General features: G+C 36.0%; 2 protein-coding genes across 2 annotated transcripts; both read left to right on the top strand.

The window, feature by feature from the left end:
* On the top strand, positions 1-26424 carry LOC127942018 (mitogen-activated protein kinase kinase kinase kinase 2). The gene is made up of 32 exons (XM_052537531.1): positions 1-243; positions 1706-1763; positions 2363-2453; positions 2534-2598; positions 2879-2934; positions 5233-5280; positions 5429-5471; positions 5589-5661; positions 7884-8015; positions 8350-8412; positions 8500-8581; positions 8695-8805; positions 10180-10255; positions 12992-13050; positions 13209-13255; positions 13509-13547; positions 14734-14767; positions 14846-15140; positions 16044-16162; positions 20366-20404; positions 20505-20589; positions 20973-21052; positions 21329-21389; positions 21490-21613; positions 22724-22782; positions 22867-22970; positions 23057-23231; positions 23401-23469; positions 24117-24203; positions 25573-25643; positions 25734-25789; positions 25872-26424. The coding sequence occupies exons 1-32, from the start codon at positions 151-153 to the stop codon at positions 25957-25959; spliced, it is 2682 nt and encodes an 893-aa protein (XP_052393491.1). The 5' UTR covers positions 1-150; the 3' UTR covers positions 25960-26424.
* Positions 26425-26564: 140 nt separating this feature from the next.
* On the top strand, positions 26565-27752 carry zgc:110222 (uncharacterized protein LOC550336 homolog). Its single transcript, XM_052537539.1, has 2 exons — positions 26565-27010; positions 27240-27752. Exons 1-2 carry the CDS (start codon positions 26752-26754, stop codon positions 27464-27466), a joined length of 486 nt encoding a protein of 161 aa, XP_052393499.1. The 5' UTR covers positions 26565-26751; the 3' UTR covers positions 27467-27752.
* Positions 27753-27893: the final 141 nt, after the last annotated feature.

Raw genomic sequence — 27893 nt, 5'->3', positions numbered from 1 at the left:
CCCGGAGAGAGAGATGCGTCTGTGTCATCGCTGACATGTTCACTCTAGTGCACTTGTTACGTTGAGGAAGTGGTGGTGAGTGGCACTTGGATGAGTATCATCCGCTCTTGATTTGGCACCGTGAGAAAACGCATCAGATGCCGCGCTGCGATGGACGCGATCGGAGTATCGCACACGGATCCGCTCGATGACTATGAGCTGATACACCGCATCGGCAGCGGGACATACGGAGATGTGTTTAAGGTAGGAAAGTATCTTAGAAAAACGATTTCATTGAACATTTAGTGCAATTAGGTGCTTGTGTTTGTACCAGTGAGGATGCAAGAAAACTATAACCAAAGTTTCCATCCCAAAACCATGCACAGTTGCTTCAGTATAAGAGTCTTTATGATATTGTTAGTAAAAGGGATGAGTTGTTGTAATGATGCCTTGCTGCAAAAGCTGTGTTTTGGGACATAGTAGCTAGTTTGTTCTTGGTCCAAAATGATCTATCAGCAAAAAATCTTTCCAGCAGTTGTTATAGATTCATGACACAGATACTGCATCTTGTATCTTAGTTATATTTGCAACAATCTTGATTGTGCTTCAGACTTGAGTATTATATCATACATTGTAGCATATTATGCATTGCATTAGCATATTGTAGGAACTAGTATTAACTACTAATTTCACAGAACATGAATGATGCGTGTACTAACTGTCTGACCATGTTACTCGACTATGACTTCAGTTTTCACACCCCATTGACTTTGATGTTCCGTAACGCCCATGTGGCTCTGGCACGTTTAACTGCATAAAAGCATGCGACTGTGCATGTGTGCACCTTCACTGAGGAGTCCTTCCTCATAAAAGAAAAGTAAAAAGGATACTAAACACGAATTATCCTTGCAAATGGAATTTGTTCCTTAGAATGAACTGAGCTGATCATGGTGGCATACCATGCAACAAAAATAACAAGGCGTGAAAAACATCTTTTTGCATACAAGGAAGCGACTAATAAAAAGATTTGCAAACGCCGTATGCACATTTTGTCTCTTCGGAGTATCTGACGGTGACCTTGTTTGCCCTGATTGGGTGGATTGTCCATTTATATCACTCTGCCTGAACAAACACGCATCATGGCCTTGATAACAGAGAAAGACACATTACAGGATGTGATTTGGTTCAGCAGGAAAGAAAACAGGAAATGAGCACTGCCACTTTTTTTTCATCTCTACTTCACCTTTCCAGTGTCTGTTGATCCACTATTGGCTGCTGGTTACCATGGTTACAGGCAGACAGCTTCATTTTTCTGTCATGTGTAGACCACAGAGGCACACAATGTGCCTCACAAATCCCACGATGGTTTCAAGTGAAGGTAGACGGTTTGTCTTGCACTTTTTAAGGGACATCCTTGTGATACAATCACAGTTCTTGCGTGGTTAGTATAGTATGAGGCTTTTGAAAGGTATAACTGAAACCCGTCAGACTTGAAAGAGGTAGCGTGTATTCGTGCATGTATCAAAATACTTGTGGCTCTTTGTGCATTGGATTTTTGTGATCCAGTACTACCGCAAAAAAACAATGTAGAAACTTGAAGCACTGGAACTTGAAAGTAACTGACTGATGCAAATATGTCTGATGTCAACATGCATTGTTTATTTGTAGAAGCAGTACGTTATAATTAATCTGCATAAACCACCAGTTTGTTTCTCTGTCCTCATAGGCCCGTAGCATTAAGACTTCAGTCATCGCAGCTATTAAAGTGGTCAAACTGGACCCTGGTAAGGTCATAAACCATTGTTAATAAAATGTTCTTATTTGCATTTTTACTGATATGATGCACACTATGTATTGATATTTTTTTAGTAGATGTGGTTAGAATCAAAATCAGCTTCATTCGCCAAGTGAGTGCAGACACACAAGGAAGTTACTCTCATGTAAAGAGGCTAAAGTTATGTTTAATTGTAAAAAAGGTTGTGATATTAAATATGTTCAATATTTAGTCCAGTCAGCACCTCTTGCTAATTGGCATTTACGTTTATTGGCCAACACTAATGATTTCAAAATTATATGTCACAGTAGTTCTTTGCTTTCTGAGCTTCCGAACTTCTGAACACTGACACGTATTTAGATTTTAAAACTGAAAATGATTGAGAAAGGCTTGTAGTTTCAAATATATATATATATATTTATATATATTTAAAGATACCCAGAAGATCATATTTTATGCTGAAAACTCAGTTTGATGCTGAATTCTTCACTGCAGCATCTGAAATTCAGCTCAGTTATTTAATCGCTGTAAATCTTGCTGGTTTGTTAAGGGAGCCTGTTTAAATTTATCGTGTTACTGATAAAGACCCTTGTTTCTTTTTTCTGTCAGGTGATGACATTTCAAGCATTCAACATGAGATAACCATGATGAAAGATTGCACTCACAAAAACATTGTGGCCTATTTCGGAAGCTACCTCAGGTTAGTCATGTAAGAAACTAATACTGCAGTTTGCAGAAAACTTAAGGGAAACTAACAATGAACTTCTTCATATTGCACAGAAATAACAAGTTATGGATCTGCATGGAATTCTGTGGAGGAGGATCGTTGCAGGATATTTACCATGGTACAATTCAAAGATATGATGATTTGATACATTACTGCATATAATTTGGATGTTATAGGTCATTATTGAAATTTTAAGTAGGTAGTCAATTCATATATCAATCATTCTAGCTGAGGTTGTGATGTTTGATTGTTTCAAAAGCAAGCCCTCCTGTATGTTGTTTCCTTAAGAAGGGTTATGCAGATTTAAATGGTTTCTGTTGTTATTTATATTGTCTGACAGAGTATTAATGTACATATGGTATTTAGCGAGTCTAAATGAGGTCATTGTGTTTCTGCAGTCACTGGTCCTCTGAAAGAGAGACAAATAGCGTATGTGAGCAGAGAAACACTTCAGGTGAGGATGCCTTCACATCTTACATCATGTTTTTATCACTTAAGGTCCATGAGGCAGTAGGAAGGGATTTCAGTGATGTTGTTTTTAAATTATTCTAGTGTTGTTGTTGTTGTTGTTGTTGTCTTTCCTTAAAGGGACAGCTCACCCAAAAAAGTACATTCTGTCATTTTCTCACCCTCATGTTGTTCCAAACCTGTATGAATTAATTTCTTCTTCTAAATACAAAAGAAGATATTTTGAAGAATGTGGGTAACCACCAGTGTTGGGGGTAGCACATCAGAAGTAACGCAAGTTATGTAATCAGATTACTTTTTTCAAGTAACTAGTAAAGTAACGCATTACTTTTTAATTTACAAGAAAATATCTGAGTTACTTTGTTTTCCCGTTTATTGACGGACATGTCTCCTGTCCCCATATTGGGAGAAATCTGAAGTACAGAGGCATTGTTTGTGCTGTGTGAATGCTGTGTGATGTAGTTCTAGACTAAATGTGAATGTCCATTAATTCATCCCACTCAAAAAAAAAAAAAAAAAAAAAAAAAAAGATTTAGTATTCATCAAAATGATTTAAAACAGTGTAATGCAAACTCAGAAAATGACGCAAACCTGCATTAATTCAAAATGTTAACTAACACACATGTATCTAATCCCATTTTATTAACCAATGTCTTTGCTGCTGACCTTTGATGATCCAATTCAACCATACTAATAAGCAAAAATGTATTTTGATAAACTAACAATTGTGCTTCATTGTTTTATTTTATTGCTGAAGAGTGTTGAACGTTCTTCTCCTGTGTTCTGCTGTACAGATGAGAATTTACTTTTCCTTCAGCCTGAGGTTTATTCAGTACATTTTCTGGTGTGAAAGGGCTTTTATATTTTCTATAAATAGAAGTTCTTATATTAAAAATAATAAAGCCCTGCTCATATTTAAAAAATAACACGAAAGTAACGCAAAAGTAATTTAACATAAAGTAATTAGTTACTTTTTTAGGGAGTAACGCAATATTGTAATGCATTACTATTAAAAGTAACTTTCCACAACCCTGGTAACCACACAGTTGCAGGACTTTCATAACATGGATAAAATAAAATAAAAAGTGCACTATGGAAGTCAATGGGGACCAGAAACTGTTTGGTTACCAATATTCATTTTTGGGACTCCAATGTTGTTCGGTTCCCATTCTTCGAAGGGAGCTAAAAGCGGCACTATAAGTGCCAAAGGTGTACAGTGTTATTAAATATAACAATATAGTGCTAGAATTTTGTGGCAAGTTGTTTAGCAACAGACAATCGATCATAAATTAAACAATGCTCCCCTCGTTAAATATTTATATTCAGTCACAGAAACTTCCCCGTGCTGTGTTTAGCTTCTGCATCTGAGAGAAACCGTTAAATTAAATAGCCATTGCATTAGTTATAGCCATGATAATTTGATTTACGTTGAGATTTCTAAAAAGGTGCATGCTCATTGCATGCTTGCTGCAGTATACTTTCCCAGCCAGTGTTATTAACTTTATTATGTTGGGATATATTTATCCAAAGGAAATCTTCAATATCACAAAAAAAAAAATATATAAAATTTTAGTAATTTTACAAAACTGTAATATTTATAAAATCACAATATATATATATATATATATATATATATATATATATATATATATATATATATATATATATATATATATATATATATATATATATATTGTGATTTTATAAATATTACAGTTTTGTAAAATTACTAAAATTTTATATATTTTTTTTTTGTGATATTGAAGATTTCCTTTGGATAACCACAAACATGTGGTTGTGGTTTAAAAATGCATTTTGAAAATTATATATATATATATATAATATATAATATATACAAAATGCATTTTTAAACCACAAATTTTAATGTGCAATGTAAATGCACTTTTAATATTTCAAATTGTTAATTTTAGTTTTTGATGTTTTAAGTTTATGATTTAAATAAAGCTTAAAACTGAATTTTAATATCAGCCCTTTATTGGTTATCGGTCTTATTTGTGTCAGACAAAATCTAAAATGTGTATAAATGTAACAACAATAGTGGCAGATAATTTCTTCTGTATTGTAGCTGGCAAGGATGGGCTTCTGTTCACCAGTGAATTCTTATAAATATGCAAATAAAAGTGTTAACCATTACAAATGTGAAATCAGAATACCTTTTAACCCAGGAATAATTATTAATCAGAGTTAAAGGTTAGTAAAAAGGTTAAAAATACGTGTAAAGCCCATTTATGATGTATTTTTCACAATTGTGTTCTGTTTACAGGGTCTACATCATCTCCATCAAGGGGGGAAAATGCATAGAGACATAAAAGTAATTTTACAAGTCATTATTGCCTATAGCCATTTTGCCACATAGTGATTGATATACATTGGTAGAGTTCATATATATGAGTGAGTTTCTTTATAGGACAATAGCGCATGTGAGATGTGCTCATTGTGTCCTTCTTGGTTGCCCGCAGGGTGCCAACATCCTTTTGACGGAGCGAGGAGATGTCAAACTAGGTCAGTCGAGGTTTACCCCTGTCTCAGACCCTCACATGTAAACACACTTATGCACATATTAATTAATACACCATAAATCTAATAAACCTGGGCTTTTGTCTCCTCTCGGTCTATCAGCGGATTTTGGAGTGGCAGCTGAGATCAACGCATCTGTTGCGAAGAGAAAGTCCTTTATCGGCACGCCATACTGGTGAGTCACCAAGATTGTAATATAGTATAAGAATATTAATAAATATTATTACAATTTAAAATAACTGTTTTATACAATAATATATTTTCAAATGTTATTTATATTTGTGATGCGAAGCTGAATTTTCAGCATCATTACTGCGGCCTTCAGACACATGACCCTTCAGAAATCTTTTTTAATATTTTGATTCGCTGCTCAGGGAACGTCTCTTATTATCATCACAGTTGAAAATGGTTGAGCTGCTTAATATATTTGTGTAAACAGTACACATTGTTTTCAGGATTCTTTTTCAACAATATAAATGTCTTTACTCGTGATCAAATTAATGCATCTCTTTTGAATAAAAATATTAATTTCTTTAAAAAACATGAAATGGTGGTGTATATAAAAGAATAACTAATTGTATATATTATGAAATATATATATATATATATATATATATATATATATATATATATATATATATTAGGGGTGTAACGGTTCACAAAATTCACGGTTCGGTTCGATACGATACACTGATGTCACGGTTCGGTTCGGTTCGGTTCGATACGTTTTAGATAGAGCAAAATGTAAAAACATCTCAACTTTTCAGAATGCCGCAAGCGCACCGCGGGTCATGTGACAAGAACTAACCAATCAGCTTCATCCTTTCCCGTAACAACGTTGAGAGCTCAGCCAAGATGAAGGATCAGCTGATCATAGTTGTATATGGATTGCAATTTTGAAATAAATTTAGTAGCAGAGCTACTGCAAGCGATTTTTAGAGCTGCAAATCCATTTATCCTTCGCTGAAATTTCCGCGTCTCATGGAGAGAGCACGTCATTGTTGCTTAGCAAAGACAGACGCCTCATGAGCGCTTCTGCCCAAGCGCTTTGGAAAGGAGGAGAAAGACGCGCTTAGCGTTTTCCATGCGTTTTTAGGCACGATATGTGAACGGCCCCTAAGGCGCTCGCTCACTCAGCACGCGCTGAAGGCTTGTTGCAAAATGTCGAATGCCTTTAACAGACCAGAAATATAAGATCCTAAAATAACCAACAGGTCTGGTGTTTGGGTTGGATTCCCTGTAAGCTATAGTTTCTAAATGCTGCAGGGATAGTTTGCTGCGTGCATGTTTCTCCTTTTTTTCGTCTTTTCCCAGATAGTACTGACGCATATATCCCAGATATTCCCGCTGATGTTTTTTTTTTTTTTTTTTTTTATTCCCGCTGGTGTACCCTGTCATGTTGCAGATGCGACATACCGTTGTTTTTTTATCCACCACTCTCTTGCCATCACCATTATAGCTTAAAGGGAATCCAAAGTGCACCCAAACACCAGACCTGTTGGTTATTGGAGGATCTTCTCATTTCTAGTCTGTTAAACGCATTGGCTATTTTGCAACGAGCCTTCAGCGCGTACTGAGTGAGCGAGCGCCTGCTGAGTAGCCTAACATAAACATATAAGATGGTGTTTTTTTCTTCTTCGGGAGTGTCAGGGGCGTTGCCTGTTACGTTGTTTGGGTTATTGGGCTACCTTGTTGAACGCATATCATTATATTTCTCTCTCTCTCTTTTTTTTTTTTCAAATATAATTAATTACTCCAACGAACCGTTCGGTATACATAATGCGTACCGCGTACCGAACCGAAAGCGTCGTACCGAACGGTTCAATACGAATACGCGTATCGTTACACCCCTAATATATATATATATATATATATATATATATATATATATATACACACACACACCGTATTTTCCGGACTATAAGTCACACTTTTTTTCATAGTTTGGCTGGTCCTGCGACTTATAGTCAGGTGCGACTTATTTATCAAAATTAATTTGACATGAACCGGGAGAAATGAACCAAGAGAAAACTCTACCGTCTCCAGCCACGAGAGGGCGCTCTATGCTGCTCAGTGCTCCTGTAGTCTACACTGAAGACATAGAGCGCCCTCTCGAGGCTGGATACGGGAATGTTTTATCTTGGTTCTTGGTTCTAAACAAATGCGACTTATAGTTTGGTGCGACTTATATATGTTTTTTTTCCTCATCATGGTGTATTTTTGGACTGATGTGACTTATACTCAGGTGCGACTTATAGTCTGAAAAATACGGGTATGTGTATATATATATATATATATATATATATATATATATATATATATATATATATATATATATATATATATATATATATACAAAATATTATTTTATATTTTAATGTGATGTCTTTCTCTCAGGATGGCCCCAGAGGTTGCAGCAGTGGAAAGGAAAGGCGGTTATAACCAGCTGTGTGACATCTGGGCAGTGGGTATCACAGCTATTGAACTAGCAGAGCTGCAGCCGCCCATGTTTGACCTACACCCTATGAGGTGTCAACACACACACACACACACACACACACACACAAATATACACACATGTAAACCCTTGCTAAAGTGAAACTAGTCACACTACAAAAGATATTCCCCTTTGTTATAGGTACAGTAAGCGATTTCTTTTATTTTGCTCATTTCAACTCAGTTTGAGCCAGTCAAACCTTGACCCCTTGGCAACACAAAACATGTTTTCACACGCTGCCAGGAGTGATGTAAGCTTGTCTAGCAGAAACCTCAAACAAAAAGATGCAACGTTTCATAGACATTGTCCTTTAGGTTGAAAGGTTGGCGGCAGAGATCAAAACCGTCTTTGTTGTTTTTCCCTCAGAGCTTTGATGCTAATGTCCAAGAGCAGTTTTCAACCTCCCAAACTCAAAGAAAAGAACAAATGGTAATACAGCTGTTGATTTTCCTCATCTTTGCGTAAATAACAAAGCATTCTGTTTGCAAGTTCAATAAAAGCACGCTCATTCATCAGGTCCACAGAATTTCACAACTTCATTAAAACGGCTCTTATAAAGAGCCCTCGGAAAAGGCCGACAGCAGAAAAAATCTTACAGGTACATGTTAACTATATCTGTGTGTTGAATATCATTTTAATGATCTGATATCCTTGTAGGGGCTCTTGATACTGTCTTATTACTGAAATCTTTTTTTTTCTCTGTCTTTTCAGCATGCCTTTGTCACGCAGCTCCTCACACGTAACCTTGTTATAGAGCTGCTGGATGCAGTCAATAACCCTGATTTGCAACAGACACACACTATGGATGAGAGTGACCTGGAGGTGAATGGAGAGCAATGAAGAGATTTCCTTTCAAATGGAGAAACATATTTTATTTCAGAGCACTTTCGATTAAAGCTGAAGTGTGTAATGTTTTTAATGGTAAAATACTTTCTCCCAATTCTACTAGACTGAAAGGGTAAAAAAACTGAGGCTCTGTGCGGCTTAAAACAGCTGATTGTTTGAATGGTCCAACATTTCCATCATATTTAGAAAACCTGTTGGAAATCCAGGTCTATTTATTAATGTATTTAAAATGTAAATTTAATTTAAATTGAAAATGTATCTATTGTTAATTTAGTGATTATTTTGTGGTGCATCAAGTCATAGAACAATCCTGATATCAAAATAGAGAAAAACCCGAAAAAGTAATAATTCTTAGAAAAATGTAACTGTTTTTGTTAAAAAAGACAATAATAATAATAATTATAATTATAAATGAAATATATAAATAAATTTTAAATAAATATATAAGTAAATAATAAATAAATTATAGCTTGAAAATATAAATTTAAAATACAAAATATACATATATGGCATTAATTCTTAAAAAAAAAAAATGAAACAGTTTTGTAAAAAAAATAAATAAAAATAATAATAATAATAACTAATTATAATAATAAGGCTGCAGTATGTTGTAACCCCCAAAATAATATATTGATGTTAAAACAATATTTTTAATTATAAAAATAATATATTAATGTTTCATTATAAAATAAATTAAATGAAAAACATCAAATAAATGTTTGATTTGCTTTACAAAACAAAGCACTTTTTAGCTTGAAAAATATACATTATAATATAAAAATATACATATATAGCATTTTTGAAAATAACAAATGAGGTCTGAACACATTTTCAATATATATATATATATATATATATTCATATTCATATTCAAGTCATTTTTTATTTTATTTTATTACACTTGTTATATTATTTGTATTTTTTTAAACACTCAAAATCAATATGATGAATACAACGAGTATGTTTCTTAAAGCCCAGGAATCATTATTTTTGCAGTTTTGTTTGGTGCCAGGAATGGTACAAAAATTACACACTTCACCTTTAATACTCAAACACCAGAATGGTACAAAGACAGTACCATGGCTTTAAGCTGACATGTGACATTTTTAACATTAATTATCTGTACTGTGGCTGTTCTTCAACCCTGCTCCTGGAGAACCACTGTCCTGAAAGTTCATGTCCAGCCAGCTTCAGCACACTTGCCTGTTTATTCCCAAGTGATCCTGAAGAGCAGGATTCGCTGGTTCAGCTGAACCCTGCAGGACACTGGGTCCCCAGGAGCAGTAAGGTAAAAGATCCTCATGTGACTTTAGAGATCATGTCCATGGTTGTGTGTCTGTGTGTTTACAGACATGTAGTGTCCTACCTGATAAGATTCATTCCCTAGCGAAACGTCCCATTCAAAGAACTCGGTCTGAAGAGCAATGTGAGTCAACTTCATACTCTTATACACAGTAAAAGAGCTATCTTTATGTTAATAGCTATTTTAGCAGTATGTTATTGCATCCAAATGGCTCAGAAACACCACATAAATACATTTCTGATAATCTTTTAACATATTTCAGTTACTAAACAATGATTTTATGAACTAAATTGGTAATATCATACATTTATTAAATAAATTAGTTTTTGATTTGTTTGATTTATTCATGAGCATTTCTATCCTCTCTCTGACCTTTACATTAAAAGGGTCAGTTCACTCAAAAATGAACATTCTGTCATTTATTAACACTCATGTTGTTTAAAAACTGCATCTATGTTTTTTTGTTCATAAAATGGAAATCTGTGTGCTCTGATGCAACACCGTTCTTCAAAAGATTTTCTGTTTTTGACATGACGATGAGTAAGTGCCATTATTTGGTGAACCGTTCCTTTAAGTGGCCTTTTTTGGTATTTAAAGCTGCAGTAGGTAACTTTTGACGCTCTAGTGGTTAATAAACAGAACTGCTTGCGTCTTGCGGAAGAACATCGTAGCCGGATCTACTTCTCTCTGTTTATGTCTATGAAGAATCACAAAGGTACTCCGCCGCGGTACCCCCAAAGCAATCTAAAATAGTCCGAATATAAACACTTATTATAGGCAGTGTTGCCACAGTTACTTTGAAAAAGTAACTTAGTTACTTTACAGATTACTTTATTTAAAAAGTAACTTAGTTACTTTACAGATTACTTGATTTTAAAAGTAACTAATTACTTTACAAGTTACTTTATTAGTTACAATCAGCAGCTGCCGACAACATAAAAATGACAACCAGTTTTGCCAACACTCACTTTATTGCAAGTGTATTTTTAACAGTAACATCCACAATCTATCTGCTGACAAAGTTAAACTTAAAAACTATTTCCTAAAAAAAATACATGTTTTTACAAAAAATAAAGGCAGCCCTTCTTGACTTAACATTAATACATTATTTAATAAAAAATATTAGATTTCTCTCCATCACTGAATACTCCTCCATGTAAGAATATAAAAGCTGTTCTGTGAGGCAGCGCCGCATTGACAGTGGTAGGGATCTTGTTTATTATGGCATGAAATGAAGGCGAGTCAACCGTATTTAATGGCATTTCCTCCACAACAAACTGCCCGACTAACTTCTTCAACTCTCCCCCACTTACTGGTTTTGCGCCGAAGTCCAGCTTGTGTGACTTGCTCTATAAATTTGACTATGCAGTGCTGTGAATCCAAATGATTTTTCAAATTCGATGTAGTGTTTTTGTAGCTAGATAACACATTGTCGCCGCCAGCACAGAGTGTACAATGGACCTTAATGTTGTATTTTAGCTGACACAAACTCAAAATAGTGACTGTATCTCCATCTAGAAAACGCGCATCTCTCGCCTCCCTCCATTGTTTACGTTTGTGTCGCTGCGTGGCACATACACATGACGTGAACTTCATGAATGCTGAAAACGTGACTTGAAAAAGTGACTTCACTCCCCGAGATGCAAGAAGAAATAAATATATATTTTTATTAAGGAAAAAAAAAAAACGGTAACGCACTGTGACTTGGTTAAGTAACTTTAATCTGATTACTGGTTTGGAAATACTAATGCGTTAGATTACTCGTTACTGAAAAAAGTGTTTAGATTAGAATAACGCGTTACTAAGTAACGCGTTACCGGCATCACTGATTATAGGTGCACCCTAGTGATTCAGGAAAAGCTAAAAACACGGTTTGGAAAATGGATTCATGGTGTACTCGCTTATTATATACATTTTTCTACATTTTGAACACAAACAAAGTTACGGACCGCAGCTCTGATTACTGTCAGGACATAATGACAGGTTTAACAAATATGTAAAAAATATATTTTTACAAAAGTCACCTACTGCAGCTTTAAGCAAATTCCCGTTGCATGTGAAATGATTAACAACATCAAAATAATGAACTGTATTCACAAACACACAGCATTTACTCTGTTATGTAAATGTCAATCATTAATGTACCCTTTGAATGTTGATTTTAGCCACTTGATTTCAATACGTTTTGAGTTCTGAAAGTTAAAACCTGGACTTAAATACAGCACTGATACAAGGAGTTTTAAAGTGGAAAAATAACAGAATGATTCAAACTTCAAATCAAATATGAGACGGATTCTGTTGTAAAGAAGCTCCACAGAAGACAATCATCAGATATTGTCAGTGCAGTCAACAGTTTACATTAAAACTCTTTTATTTCAAAAGCTTTTTCTTTAAATGACCCCTTTATGATCCCGAAAAGTTTGTAGTGACTCAGCATATCCTCTACAACAGTGTGATGACAGAACTAGAGTAATATGACCGTTGTGACTTCACCTCACGGCTGATCAAGAGTGAGTAAGAATGCGACGTTAGCCAGTGAGCGCAATTGTTGTGGTTTGGAAGATTACAGCAAGCCACGGCCACAAGCCAAAGTTAGCTGGCCAACAGGCGCTATTGTAATTAAAAAGCCAATCTAGAGCTATGAAAGAACGTATTGTGTATGTTTCTGAGTGTTTGTTTAGGTTCATGTCTGTTTGCATGGATGCATGAGAAGTTAGAATGCCATGCAGACTATACTTTATAGAAAGTGGCGCGTCATACTCCTACCACACGGTTGTATGTGAAAGGGGAAGCATGCTGCTGTTGAATACAGTGATTCTGGTTGGTTCAGGAGTTGTGATCGCTTTTTCTGTTTTCCAGTCGGTCACGTGAAGTTTGGACCACCCATGAGAAAGGAGACGGATCCCTGTCCTGATCTGGTGAGAATAAGCATTTGAATGAAATAGAAAGGACGTTGTCCAGTGAAAAATTCGGTCATTTTCTCACCCTCATTTCCATACGCAAAACACAAAAGCATGACAAGAAATGATAAAACAATGCTTATGGAATCACTTATTGGTTTCATGTTCTTCATTAGGGGGCGTATGAGGACTGGAGCTCTATCAGTGCGGACAAGGACTCACCGTGGGTTATATTTCACTCTCGCCCGTCTAAAGTAATGGTGTCAGTAGTAAATGTTGAGTTTGATGTGCTAATGCATGGAAGCCATTCAAAAATATTAATTGGCTGAGGAGTTTGACACCATCCAATCACTGTTCAACATTTAATTGGATACATTTATTGTTGAATTAAGCTATTAAGAAGCACTAATATGATTATCCTGCTCACAAACAGGTGTTTTAAGGGTTGCATTGCACTTTTATTCTTTATTTTGCAGGAGTTTGTTAGAGTGTGTGGAAGAGGCCTTGATGGAAAGGTGATCTGGCTTTTTTTTTAATGTCTCGACACATGGTTGTTGCTCATCGTTATAAATGTACACTGCAAAGACATTGTGAATCAGATTTTTGTTTTACTAGTCAAAATAAAAAAAATAATTAATACTAGGTTCAACTCTTCCCTTTGGCATAAATATCCAAATGTTAACAATATTTTTAAATAATGAGATTACTTATGTATAGTTGATTATTTCTGTGGCAACCTAATTTGATATCTGTTTACTAGAATGAAAATATTCATTTACATAATTTTTGTGGTTAATGAAACATTTTGTAAATAATTAAATTATATACTAAATAAAAAATATTAAATACTATACTGTATATAAAAAGCTTATTGAAGTCGATTTGACCCCTTTGGTCCCCCAAATATGGCATATTTTGTTACCACCATATATATAAAGACAAATATGCTAATTAATTTGTTATATTTATTTAATATTTAATCTGTCATCTTTAAATTTGGAGTAAAAGGTCAAGGTATCTAAAACTATTTGGAAAAATTGATAGCTAGGTTAAAGCTGCGGTAGGTAACTTTTGACGCTCTAGCAGTTAATAAACAGAACTGCTTGCGTCCTGTGGAAGAACATCGTAGCCGGAACTACTTCTCTCTGTTTATGTCTATGAAGAATCACAAAGGTAATCTAAAATAGTCCGGATATAAACACTTATTATAGGTGCACCCTAGTGATTCAGGACAAGCTAAAAACATGGTTTGGAAAATGGATTCATGGTGTACTCGCTTATTATATACATTTTGTATACTTTGAACACAAAAAAAAAGTTATGGACCGCAGCTCTGATTGGTTGTTTTTTACCAGTAGCGGTATTCAAAGTATACAAAATGTATATAATAAGCAAGTACACCATGAATCCATTTTCCAAACCATGTTTTTAGCCTGTCCTGAATCACTAGGGTGCACCTATAATAAGTTTTTATATTCGGACTATTTTAGATTGCTTCGGGGGTACCGCGGCGGAGTAACCCAGCACCTTTGTGATTCTTCATAGACATAAACAGAAAGAAGTAGTTCCGGCTACGATGTTCTTCCGCAAGACGCAAACAGTTCTGTTTATTAACCGCTAGAGCATCAAAAGTTACCGACTGCAGCTTTAACGTACAACTAAAATGATGAAATGTCTAACATTCTGCTTGCTCTTTTGCAGGAGTTTGACTATAAAGAGAGGCTCTTCAGCGGAGGTAGAAAGCAATGACATAAAAGTTTAAAAAGTCAAAAGTTTTCTAGAATAGCAGAATTGATGTGTGTTTAATCCACAGCTCTCACCGGATGAAGAGGATAAATATGGGACAGTGAAGAGAGTGGTGTCTTCTCCCCAGTCAACAACTACAACAACCAATCAAGAGAGAAAAGCCCCCACTCCCTGTTCCCTCTCCTCGCCTCTCATTGGCTCCACGCCTCTGAAGGGCCCCGTCCCTGACTCTAACCCCGCCCTAGTCAATGAATCCACTTTCCTGGTTGGTTCAACACTGTCAGATCTGTCACTCCTCACAAACTCTTCCTTCTTCAGTGATTCCACCAGTCTAGGTTCCCTTTGTTCAACACCAACTGAAGGTGAGATATATGTGTCAAATTATGAGTGTTTACTAATGACCAAAGCTTTAAGGTAGAATACCTCAGAGGTATCTTTTAGAGTACAGTTCTGTTTTAATATTTAGTTTTAGTAATGTTAAATGGACCAACATCATTAATAGCCTACACTTCTGCACATTACCCAATCTATATGCTTTTTGCTTTTATAGTGTTAAAGGGATACTCCACCCAAAACTGAACATTCTGTAATCATTATATCCCCCTCGTGCCTTCCCACCTATGACTTGCTTTCTTTAGATGAAGCAGAAACAATGTTTTAGAATTGTATAATATTAGTTTATAATATTAGTATTTTTCTTACACACACCACTGTAGTTTGGTAGTTTCACCCCTCAGTTGAAACTGTAAAAACAGGATACTGGCGAAACAGATGTGGCAACCTGATGGCAATTGTGTTCCAGTTGGTCAGAATTCACTCACTGCTCAAAACTCTGGATATTATTTTTAAAGTTCTGCATGCCCATGAATGCCCTCATTGTAATAAATTAAGTGTATATACCAGGGATCAGAATTGGAATGAATGTTTTATATTTCGGGCTGTATACTTTAATTTTTGAGTGGAATATACCACCTTTGTCTTTCAATGCAACCAGTTAGAAAACTACTTTAGAATTTTAGAAGACACTTTAGAACACCTTAGCAACCACATAATAACACACGTAAAACCACTCATAACACCCTAGCAACCATATAGCAACACGTTGAGCACCCATTAGAAACTGCATAGCAATTTCATGGTTTGAGGTTTCTGGGTTTTTTTCTCATATGTAAGGCCACACCACCCAGTGAGATTAATATAGAGTTAGTGGAGCCCGTAATATCAGGCCAAAACCCAAACACTGATGCAGCTGCTGTGTTCAACAGGTTTGATAGCAGAGAGCTCTGTCACTCCAGACCCAGGAGGAACCAGGAGTCATTTTCCCCCAAATGACCCCCCTCTCTCTCCAGAATGGAGCACTCTCAGGAGGAAACCGGATGACTCCGTGAGTAAAAAAATAAAAAATTACACAGGTCAAATCAAATTTAACCTTCATGACTTGACGAGAGTCTGTGGGAAGGTCTAAAAAAGGGTGGTCTGGGGAACGGTTCATATGAACTCCAGTAACGTTTGCTCCAAGCAAACATGCGCTGCAAGCAAACAGTAAACAGATGTAAACAGAAGTAAACAGATATTGGCTTGATGACGCAAGCGAAGCGTGGTTTGGACCCAAATAAAATAATATTAACACAGTCCAGCAGGGGCAGGGGGAAGGGGGGGCAATTGAACTCAGGTTCGGACCAGGCAAGAGGACCAAGTGTGAAAGCATCCTTAAAAGACTTCTCTGCCAAAGACGAGTTTTACAGCTTTTCGTGTTTTCACAGTTATACACTCGGGGCGCTATTACACATTTTCTGAACGAGTAGAAAACTTCCCGAACAAAAACACAGGTGAACAGGACGGAGAAGTGAGTGATCTCTTATGTAAACAGATGCATATTAAAAAAATGCGATCATCAGCAATAGACAGCATATAAATGAAAGCTGCATAATATTACAGTGTAAAATTAGAGATGCACTGATCGATCGGCCAGGGATCGGAATTGGTGTCATGTCTTTTTGATTTTGAGCTGATCCTTTTATATGCAGCTGTGAGCGCAAGCGAGGCCTTGTCGTTGACTTAACAACAGCGTGAGCGATCACAGCCACGTGAAAACTAAGGCTGGGTAAAAGAAATATTGATATCTTCATATTAATCGATTCTCTTTTTTTATGGAACGATATTGATTCTTAAATGTATTATTCGGACAATAAATGCAGTTTTGTGCGCTGTTTAACTAAAATTGTCCTCCACATTAATATCAGTTTCAGCACAAAATAAACGTGAGTCATGACTACACATCCGAGGATAAGTTTAAAAAAGATTTACAATCTGTATCCTGTCTCATGTAATCGTTTAATCAGTGTTTCAGCCACGCAAAGACATTAATAAAACGTCTTGTAAACAATGTAACATAACAACACATTCACCTCAGATACAAACATATTCGGTGATCATAAACGCGTTACTCGTTAACAACTGTAGAGAGGGGTATTTTGCTAAATATATGCACCATATAACATATTCATTATAATTTTTACTCTTCTTGTGTTTTTTGTTTTGTTTTGTTTTTTAAATAAATCCATAATTTTTTTTATGAAAGCCATATTATCTTTACCTGGTAAGGACCCTATCTGCTGCTTCTTGGACTACCTATAGCTTGTTTATTGAAGATGCAGGACAACCACCTAGAAGTCTGTTACAATAGTCCAGTCTACAGGTCATTAATGCATGAACTAGCTTTCCTACATCAGAAACAGGTAACATTTTGCATAGCTAGGCGATGTTTCAAAGATGGAAAAATCTTATAATATTACCAAGGGGCAACATGTATATTGAAAATAGCAGAAGACCTGGGACAGATCCTTGTGGCACTCCACATTTTATTGGTGATAAATGAGATGACTCTCCATTTAAATAAACAAAATGGTAGCATTCGGACAGGTAGGATCTAAACCATCTTAAAGCCTGCCCTTGAACACCTGTATAGTTTTGTAATAGATCTATGAGTATGTCATGATCTATGGCAGTGATCCTCAAATCTGGCTCGCGAGATACAGTTTCCTGCAGAGTTTAGCTCCGACTCTAATTAAACACACCTGCCTGTGATTTTCTAATGATCCTGTAGACACTGATTAGCAAACTCATGCGTGTTTGATTAGGGTTAGAGCTAAACTTCACAGGAAAGTGGATTTTAACAATTGCAGTTTCTATGCTATGGTGGGGCCTAAAGCTTGAATTCTACATACAAATCCATTTTTTATTTTTTTTTTGCAGGAAGGAGCGCAATTGATGAGATATATATTTTTCTAAAGTTTTAGACATAAATGGAAGATTTGGAATGGGCCTATTTGCCAGTTCACTAGGATATAGTTGTGGTTTCTTAATAAGATGCTTAATAACCGCCAGCTTGAATGGTTTTGGGGAAGTGACCTAAAGATAACGATGAGTTAATAATATTGAGAAGTGGTTCTTCGGCTACAGGTAACAACTCTTTCAGTAATTTAGTGGGTACAGGATCTAATAAACATGTTGTTGGTTTAGATACAGTGATAAGTTTATTTAGTTCTTCCTGTCCTATAGTTGTAAAGCATTGCAGTTTATCTTTGGGTGCGATGGATGCAACTGAAGTGTTAGACGCTGTAGAATCTACATTCGCTATTGTATTTCTAATGTTATCTATTTTATCAGTGAAGAAATTCATAAAGTCATTACTATTAAACTGTGAGGGAATATTTAGATCAGGTGGCATCTGTTTTTTTTGTTAATCTAGCCACTGTGCTAAATAAAAACCTTTGATTGTTTTGGTTATTTTCTTTTTATGCTTTTTATGATGTATGCCCTAACAGTTTTTAGAGCCTGTCTATAGCTGGACATACTGTTTTCCCACGCAATTCTAAAAACTTCCAAGTTAGTTTTTCTCCATGCGCTCAAGACTACGAGTTTCTTTCTTGAGAGAGTGAGTATTACTGTTGTACCATGGGAAAGTATGTTTTTCTCTAACCTTTTTCAATTTGATGGGGGCAACAGCTTCTAATGTATTAGAGAAAATAGTGCCCATGTTGCCAGTCATTTCATCTAGTTCATGTGTATTTATGGGTACGCACAGCAGTTGAGATAGATCAGGCAAGTTTTTTGTGAATCTGTCTTTGGTGGCTAGAACAATAGTTCTGCCCAGATGATAACACAGAATCATATAGTTAATATCCATGATACGCTGCATGCACGATACAAGGAAATTGTCAATAAGATTGTCACTTTGAGGTACGATATCTATATCAGTCAGATTGATTCTATATGATATAATTAAGTCTAGCACTTAATTAAAACAATGAGTGGGCTCTGTGACATTTTGCTTCACTCCAAAAGAGATTATTAGGTCAGTAAGTCCTAATGCATAATTTGTATTATCAACATGAATGTTAAAATCTCTGACAATTAGCGCTTTATCAACGGTAACCAATAGGTCTGAAAGGAAATCTGTAGATTCTTTTAGTAATTCCATGTGGTTGGTGTGGAAGTTTTATTGTGAGTGAAGACACTAAGTTTGCTATTTTTGAAACTTGTTAGGCTAAAATAAACCACGGGGACAACTTGCCATTAATGCTGGAGTAGCATTTTCCTATACATATGCTGGCAACATTTATTACCCACTTACTGCACTATTATTATTTGGAAGAGTATTGTACACTTCAGTTTTGTTCATTCAGGATCTTTTGACTTTTGTAAGACAAGCAAAAAAGAGAAAAAGGTCCATTTATAAAGTTGTTTTGTAATGTTTAATAATTTATTTTATTATGAACAAAAAATATATATTGCTTTGAAGAAAAGTCTTTTTTTTTTCTTTTTTGTATATGCTGTCAGTTATAGTTCTTAAAAAGAAAATCTGCAAAAATCAGTATCGGCAGATCACATAAAAAAAAAAAAAACGTAAATCAGCCAAGAAAATTGCAGTCGGTGCATCTCTAAGTAAAATGTTGATCCAGGATGTGGTATATGGTATATGTCTGTGCAAGCTTTAGAGGTGTTGATGGAAACGATTTACTGGGTTTATGCCTTGACAATCATACTGAATGTTATCCAGATGTCGTTTTTGATAAAAATTTGGTTTCTCACCTTTTTGCTCAAAACTATATAAAAAAAAAAAAAAAAAAGAAATGCTTTAAGCTAGAATAAAAGTTTTTTGTTTAAAAGTAGAGGCTCTGATCTTTATTTTGGTGTATTGCATATTCAAATATTCATACAACAAAATATACTGGAGGCCATCAAATTGGAGTGAAAATCATAAAAATGCTGGCGGGCAAAGAGTTAATTTGGCCTTTCATGCCATATCATAAAAGAAAGAAAAAAACAGGCCATTGAAACATCTTCATTTCTAATTTATATATATATATATATATATATATATATATATATATATTTTACATTTTTTGCATCAAGTTATACATTTTAATATACTATAGTTAGATATATTGCAATATTTACTATTGACCCATGACCCTCGGTCAAGTTTTGGCCTTTTGTATTGAAAATGTGGGCACCTCTTGTTTTAATCAATGGCAGATTTTCATTGGTCGCTCACACTTTATTCTCTTTTCATCCATTCCAGAAAGTTGTCCATGGACTGCCACCTACACCACAAGTACATGTAAGCACAGATATTCAAATTATATTGTGTGTTCTAATTTTATACTTATTGTTTTGTAATTACAAATATAAAACTTACAAATGATACATTTTCTTTTCAGATGGGGGCCTGTTTCTCTAAAGTATTCAACGGCTGTCCGTTAAAGACCCAATGTGCTGCTACATGGGTTCTTCCAAAGACTAGAGGTAAAGTTTGCAGCGTTTTAGATCACCAGAGACAGCCGTATTCGGCTTGCTGCCAATTACATAAAACTGCACACAAAACCCTCGAACAAGTATATCAACTTGCATATGGTTTTGTTGTTAGAGCGAAATTAAAGTGCAGAAGCAGGACAAAATAGCTGGTGTGTTAAAATAGATTAGTGTGAATACAGCATATTATATCCGCTGTCATCTCTTAAAAATAAACATAAAGCATTAATGCTGAGAAAAAAAGAGAACTCACTCTCAGATACTGAAAGCACTATTTGTTTATTGTTATAATGTGTTTATAATTATGTGTATATGATGTATGTATAAACCAATTTCTATTCATTTTAATGGCAATACTGTCTGATATTTACTCGTAGATCAGTACCTTATGCTGGGTGCTGAGGAGGGCATCTACACTCTCAATCTCAATGAGCTCCATGAGGACACCATGGAAAAGGTAGCCATATTGTTCTTTCTCTATTTTTTTGTGGACCCTTTTGTTGTAAATAATAAAGAAAAAAGTTCCAAATGAGAACAATATGTCACGATATGACAAAGGCACCATAACAAAATAAACAACGGTACATAAAGTTATATGTCACAATTTTCATTGTGAGATATAAGCCCACAATTACCTTTCTGATTTTTGTTCTGAGGAGACAGTCTTTCGTAATTTACTAGAGCAAATATCTCATGAAAGAGTGTGTGAGATTTTCTTTTCTTTCTTCTCCAGTTGCTTCCTCAGAGATGCAGTTGGTTGTACGTGATGAACAATGTCCTTATGTCCATCTCAGGCATGTGCAATGTTACTAATATGACCGCATTTAATGTACCACAAAGATCTGATATCTTCATTAACTCTCTGACTGGTACCCTGCTGTTCTCTGTCCACAGGAAAGTCATCACAGTTGACTTCTCATAGTCTGCCGGCCCTCTTTGAGTACCGCAGGAATATGCAGCGTAGACAGGGGCATCTGGTGATGAACGCACACCGCTTGAGCACAAAGATAAGCGCAAGGTTTGTAGGATTCTACAGTTCATCTGTGAATGCTCAAGACTGCTTGATGGTGATGAGGTCACATGAACTATTATTCTTGGTTGAGACAGAGCTAAACAGGCAGTGATGTAGAAGCAGGTGTTGATCTTCTTCAGTGGAGGCGGAGTTTAGCCACACTATTACATCATAATGTGGCACATTCCACAAGCTGTTGTGTTTGGCAGACTGGCTTCAATATAAGATGTTCTTAGACTAAAGTTTTGAGTTCTGAAATTTGCAGCGTTTTTATTGTACAATGCCCTCTTAAATGTCAAAAGATCAAGGGAATTTAGATTTCTCAGTTCGTGGTTCCTTTAAGAGATCACATTTCTAAAACCAAAAATGACATTTTTATATATATATATATATATATATATATATATATATATATATATATATAATTTTTATCTATGGTAGATGAAATTTTGCTGTGTTTCTACTTTGTATATGAGACATTTTTTTTAGGTTTATACACAGTATTCATTAGATTAAAATTTTTATGGTGATGTGTAACCTATTAAGTAACTATTGTTTAAACGTTTGGGGCCATTTTGAATTTTTTTCTTTTTATAATTATTACTTTTATTCAGCAACAATGCGTTAAATTGACCAAAAGTGACAGTAAACCATTTATAATGTGAAATATGTTTTATTTCAAATTAATGTTGTGCTTTTTAACTTTTTATTCATCAAAGAATATTGAATCAATGTATCACATTTTCCACCAAATATTTTTTTCAAACACATCTGTTTTCAGTATTAATGATAATAAGAAATGTTTCTTGAGCAACAAATCAGCATATTAGAATGCTTTCTGAATGATCATGAGACACTGAAGACTGGAGTAATGAATCAGAAAATTCAGCTGCGCATCACACAAATAAATGACATTTTAAAATATATTTACTTTTACAATTTTTATAATATTTCTAAATATTTTTTTTTTTTGTGGATACCTTCATTTATTTAACATGAATATGTATTTTCTTATATTTTAGTTTGTTTCATTTGAATTGATCCATAGCTTTGTCTTTGTCAGTTACTTTGGATTAACGGGTCTGCTAAATGGTGGTAATTCTTATCTTCCTCCAGGAGGTATGCCATGTCAGTAAAGATCCCAGACACCAAGGGCTGTAGAAGATGCAGTGTGGGTGAGGACCAGTGACCTCTGTAGGCGTGTGAATCATTCTCTAGGCATTCCGTGCACATTTTAATGTTTATTTCTATGTTTCTAGTTCGAAACCCCTACACTGACAGCGTTTTCCTTTGTGCTGCTGTTCCCACTGGTTTGGTTCTTCTAATGTGGTATGAACCTCTGCAGAAGTTCATGCAGCTCAAGGTGAGAAATGAGAGAAGAGTGATGGAAATGTTAAAAATATCCGCACTGTTGCGTAACCTTCCTGTCTCTCTCTCTCTCTCTCTCAGCACATTGCTCTGAATTTGCCAGAGTCTCTGCCTGTCTTTGAGCTGCTCGTAAACGAAACAGAGGAGCTGCCACAGGTCTGTGTGGGGGTGAGAAGCCATCCCTGCCAAAAAGACAACACTGGACAGATGTACTTTGACATCATTCACCTGGATGACACACCACAAAGTCTACCAGGTGTTGCATTTTGTGGATACATCAACAATCACACACAAAACACTGTAAAATCACTATATGCGTGAGGTTTACAACAGGAAAAATATATATGAAGAATCTTTCCTATGAACTATATGATTCATATTGCAATGACAGACTGATCAGTCGTGTGATTCATGTGACCTCACAGATGGCGAGTCTTTGGAGGTCAAACAAGTGATTCAGCTCGACAGGGACACAGTTCTCATAGCACTGAAAAGTAAGAAATCGCTCCTTTTCACTGAATCATTTGAAACGCTTCATATGGATGCTCAGATTGGTTTAAAAAGTCATATTTTATATGTCCCTTGTGTCTTAAATAATGTCATTCCTGCTTCATCCATGATTTACTTTTTGAGTTCTTAGAAATTTGTTCTTTGTATTTATGTTGGTTTCATGTGGTTTTGAGAAACATTTATAGCATTTTCAAGAAAACGTCATGTGTTAAAATCAGTAAAGTGAATACCATATTGTTCTTACACTATGCATACACAAATATACACTTCGTAAATATCATTGTGAAAAAAACTACAAAAATATATTTTGAAAAAATTTTTTTTTTTTGACAAATGTATGCATCATTAATTCATAAAATATCTTGGTTTGAGGTGTTTTACCAGATGACACACTCATTAGGGCCATCTGGGGTCCTCTTTGGGCCCTCTTTTTCAAGATCCCTCCCCCATTCCTCTCATTTCTGCATGTTAGTTGCACCACATGACTTTGCTGGTTGCACCATATGACCATATAGACTTTATGCAGTGTCATGCCCCATAAACTTTCATTATACCTGCATTACTGTCAGTGCAGTTTCTGTGTTTTTACAAGCCAAGGAACCAAATCTATTAACAAACCGTTTTGTTTCAGACACGGTGAGGGTTGTGAATCTTCAGGGATATCTGAGCCATCAGAAGACCTCTGAACTTGCTTTTGAGTTTCCCATTCAGACACTGGGTAAGGACATGATGCATCAAGCTCACGATCGGCTATTAGCCAATGCCAGGCCTTCTTTGAGCATATCTCAGCCTAGGTTTTGCAGTATGTTCCACACTAACGTCACTAGTTGGACAACCGTCAGCAGCTTTTTGGCTGATTTTGTTGAGCCAGTTAGTGAGAGAAATCACTCTGATTGGCTGATCAGCTTAGCGAAAATAAAATAAAATAAAAATAAAAGTTAAGTCACGTGGGCACACACAGAAGGTTCTTCTAATTTTACAAATCTTCATCTTTTCTGAGAATGCCAACACACACGTTTTCATTTTATTGACTACTGCCACCTGCTGGCATGGAGAGTATTTGCACTCACAAAGGTACAGAACTATAAGATGTAGTTTTCGTAGTTTTACATTTTAGCCCAAATCAGTGCTCTCTGTGCTTGACTGTCTGTGCAGGTCCTGTATGTCTCAACAGAAGAGATGTTTATCGGTGCACTTTTGATGAAAATTATACAGAATATTGGTTGTGATGACAGAAATGGGAAGATTACAGTGAGGATACTAGCATGTTCTTTTTTGCCCTCCTGTCCATAAATATGCTATTTGCATTAACACAGTATCACTGGGCATTATTTGTGAATGACGCGTCCCCAGTATTTAAAGGAGCTATGTGGAGGTTTTTACTTTAAAAAATCTTTAAGATAGAATTTTCATTTGTACGTGTATGAGCCATCCATGATGTAAAAAAAAAGAATGACACCTCGACTGTCCACCACGGTTGACTCTATCAGCCTGTAGGCTCAATTGTGTGTGGAGGAGTCGGCCCGAATTGGCGCGAAAATTCATCATGCGCGTTCTCGTCCACTTGGACTTACAACCGTACGGCACACCAGCCATTATAGTAAGCAGCGGCAATAGTGTTTTCAAATGGACTCTGCGGCTGGAAAGAAGCGACCAGCCTCCAGCACAATTCAGACACCCACGGACACTCCTCGAAGTAAAAAAAGAAAAAAAAGAGCGTGCTCCTCTGGGCACTGAGAACGAGCATGAGACTGGCTGCAGTTCCTCTAACGGCCAATGGTGTCAGTAACGGTTAGAAATTTCAGAACCTACGTAATGCTCCTTTAATGCGACTGGCAGGAACATCCATTAATCCAAACTACGTGACTTCATTAGTCAAATTTTGAGGTTTTGAATTGAAAATATTCAATTTATGACTATTTATGAATATATCATGACTGTGTAATTTGAAAATGAATGTGAGCAGCCTAAAACTATTTTCAGTTATTGCAACAATATTTAGCTGGCCATTAGATTGTGTACATCTGTCTATTTGGAATCAGACTTCTTTCTGTTGAATCTGGTGCTAATGTGATTGTCTGTTATAGTGTGTTTACAGGACAGTGTTCTTGTCTTCTGGAAACATGGTCTGAAAGGAAGGAGTTTACAAACGAATGAGGTAAACCTGTCGTATAGAACAATGATGGATGGCTTCACACTGATTTATGAGGAAGGATGAAATGATGAAATATTATGCTGTTCACCTCAGGTTACCCAGGAGATCACAGACAGAAGTCGGGTTTTTCAAGTTTTGGGAACAACTAGGTATTTATTTTTTCCACTTTAGTTTAGCAACACGTTTGGGAATGAATTGAAATCATATACTTATTATTATATGTTACTACAGGGATATTATCTTGCAAAGCACTCCTACGGATGATCCGTCTGCCATGAGCAACCTGTACATCCTCACTGGGCATGAAAGCAGCTACTGATGGGACTGAAACGCTGAGAATGTTCAGAAATAGCTGGAAACACTACAAAGGTTCCCTACTGAAAGGGTGGAGTCATCAGGCCCAGAAAGCTCCAGGAACAGAGGAAGACATGATGAAGTCACATACACAGGCCTCCAGAGGCTTTGAGGACCGGAGGCAGAATTGGAGTTGACGTGAATGAACAAAGATCAACCATGAGAGAGTGACCTGTGGACCTGCATACTGTGTTGAAATAACTTGTGAAACAGGCTGCTATGGGTTCTGTTTAATACTAGACACTCTGTTGTATTCCTTGTTTCAGGAAATATCATGTCATATCAACACGTTTTGGTGCAGAGGTTCAGAACCATCTTCCATTGGCCGGTAAATTAGTTGATGGAATCCTGTCAACCATTGTAGCTACTGTAAAACCTACAAAAACCAAAACTGTGAAATAAATTAAATAAATGTAAACGACATGGATAATTTGATGAGTAACTTAGTATGTTTCATGTTATATTCTTGTGACTTTATTTCTTATGCACTGTAATTGGCCGGCTTGTGTTGCGTTTTAAATCACAGCACTAGCGGGCGCTGTTTCTTTTTTTGAGCTCTTGTCTTGTCATTTTAAAACAGGAAGCGCTTTACACAAGCGTCCGACAAGACGCGTTTAGCGGGAAGTTATTGTAGTATTTACAGCAGTGTTAGCCTTCTAGCTATATTCTAAAGTACTTAGCATCTGGTGGGGATTTGCAACGTACTTTAAACGTGTCTTTTTAATGTAGATGAAGAGATAAATATTATATTCTCGGTATGAGTTTAGAGGTGGCTTGCTTGTCGTTTCGCCAGCCGTACGCTACTCTTGTGTTGGACGGGGTGAAGACCCTAGAGAGCCGCTGGCGGCCCCTGCTGTCAGGACTGAGGAACTGCACGCTAGCGGTTCACATCGCTCAGAAGAGCTGGGAGGGAGAGGACTGGAGACTCATCCTCACCGAGAGACTGGGAATGACCTCCGTGCAAACCGAGGAACTGCTGGAGTCTGGAGAAAGGTTCGGCCGTGGTGTTATAGCAGGTGAAATGTACATTGATTTGTTAATAATCGTAATGTTTGTATAATATAAAGATTTATTTAATAAATCAACAATGGTTTATATATATATACTTCATTCTTATTAAAGGTAGAGCTGAAATATGAAGTGCTTATATACTTTCAAGTCAACATCAAAGTACAAATGAGGTCGAAACAAGACCAAGATCTTCAAAAAATGGTCTCAAGACTATTTACCATTGTATACGTGCAGGTCTTGTGGACGTTGGGGAGACGTGGTGCTGTCCTGAGGATATTCCCTGTGAAGAGATGAGAGAGCTGGAAACTGCAGCTTGCTTGACTGAACTCAAAATGAAATACCTTACAAGACTCTCAAACCCCCGGTGGCTCAATGAACCAGTATATTCCAGAGGCCATAAAGACGTGTGGACGGTACACATCCCAGTCCATCTCCTGCCATCCGCTCCTTCTCAACCGTAACAGTGAAGCAAAGTTTTCAGTTGTGTATTTCTGTCTGATATATATATATATATATATATATGAGATATGCCTCCCTTGAGATCTGCAATCCTAGGTGTACAAGCTGTTTTTTTATTTTTTTTATTAAATATAAAAAATGCATTTGTTACATTTAAATGGTGTTAGTTTATAGTGAGGTTTCTTGGAACATTAAATTAGTACACAAATGTGTAGATGTACGTGTTATTTCAGGGGAAGCGAGCATTCAACACTTAAAAGATGATTAAATAAATTTCATATTATGCGAGCATATTCATCTTATTTCTGTTTTCCTCATTACCTGGGCATAGCTGAGAAGCCAGAATTTGGGATTTGGAAAGGATTAGGAGGAAGAAAAGATTTGTTCAAAGCCAGATGGGCATTCACCATTAATCCCCACACAATGCGG

The sequence above is a fragment of the Carassius gibelio genome, chromosome A21 (assembly GCF_023724105.1).
Source record: "Carassius gibelio isolate Cgi1373 ecotype wild population from Czech Republic chromosome A21, carGib1.2-hapl.c, whole genome shotgun sequence".
NCBI lineage: Eukaryota > Metazoa > Chordata > Actinopteri > Cypriniformes > Cyprinidae > Carassius > Carassius gibelio.
The sequence above is the reverse complement of the archived record's forward strand: the minus strand, read 5'-3'. Positions and strand labels throughout refer to the sequence as shown.

Bases quoted from the DNA above. Each gene is read 5' to 3' on its own strand.
- LOC127942018 (XM_052537531.1), top strand. From the start codon at position 151: ATGGACGCGATCGGAGTATCGCACACGGATCCGCTCGATGACTATGAG. The intron at 5,472-5,588 runs GTCAGTCGAGGT...TCGGTCTATCAG, and splicing joins GCGAGGAGATGTCAAACTAG to CGGATTTTGGAGTGGCAGCT. The intron at 22,971-23,056 runs GTGAGAAATGAG...TCTCTCTCTCAG, and splicing joins AGAAGTTCATGCAGCTCAAG to CACATTGCTCTGAATTTGCC.
- zgc:110222 (XM_052537539.1), top strand. From the start codon at position 26,752: ATGAGTTTAGAGGTGGCTTGCTTGTCGTTTCGCCAGCCGTACGCTACT. The intron at 27,011-27,239 runs GTGAAATGTACA...GTATACGTGCAG, and splicing joins CGGCCGTGGTGTTATAGCAG to GTCTTGTGGACGTTGGGGAG.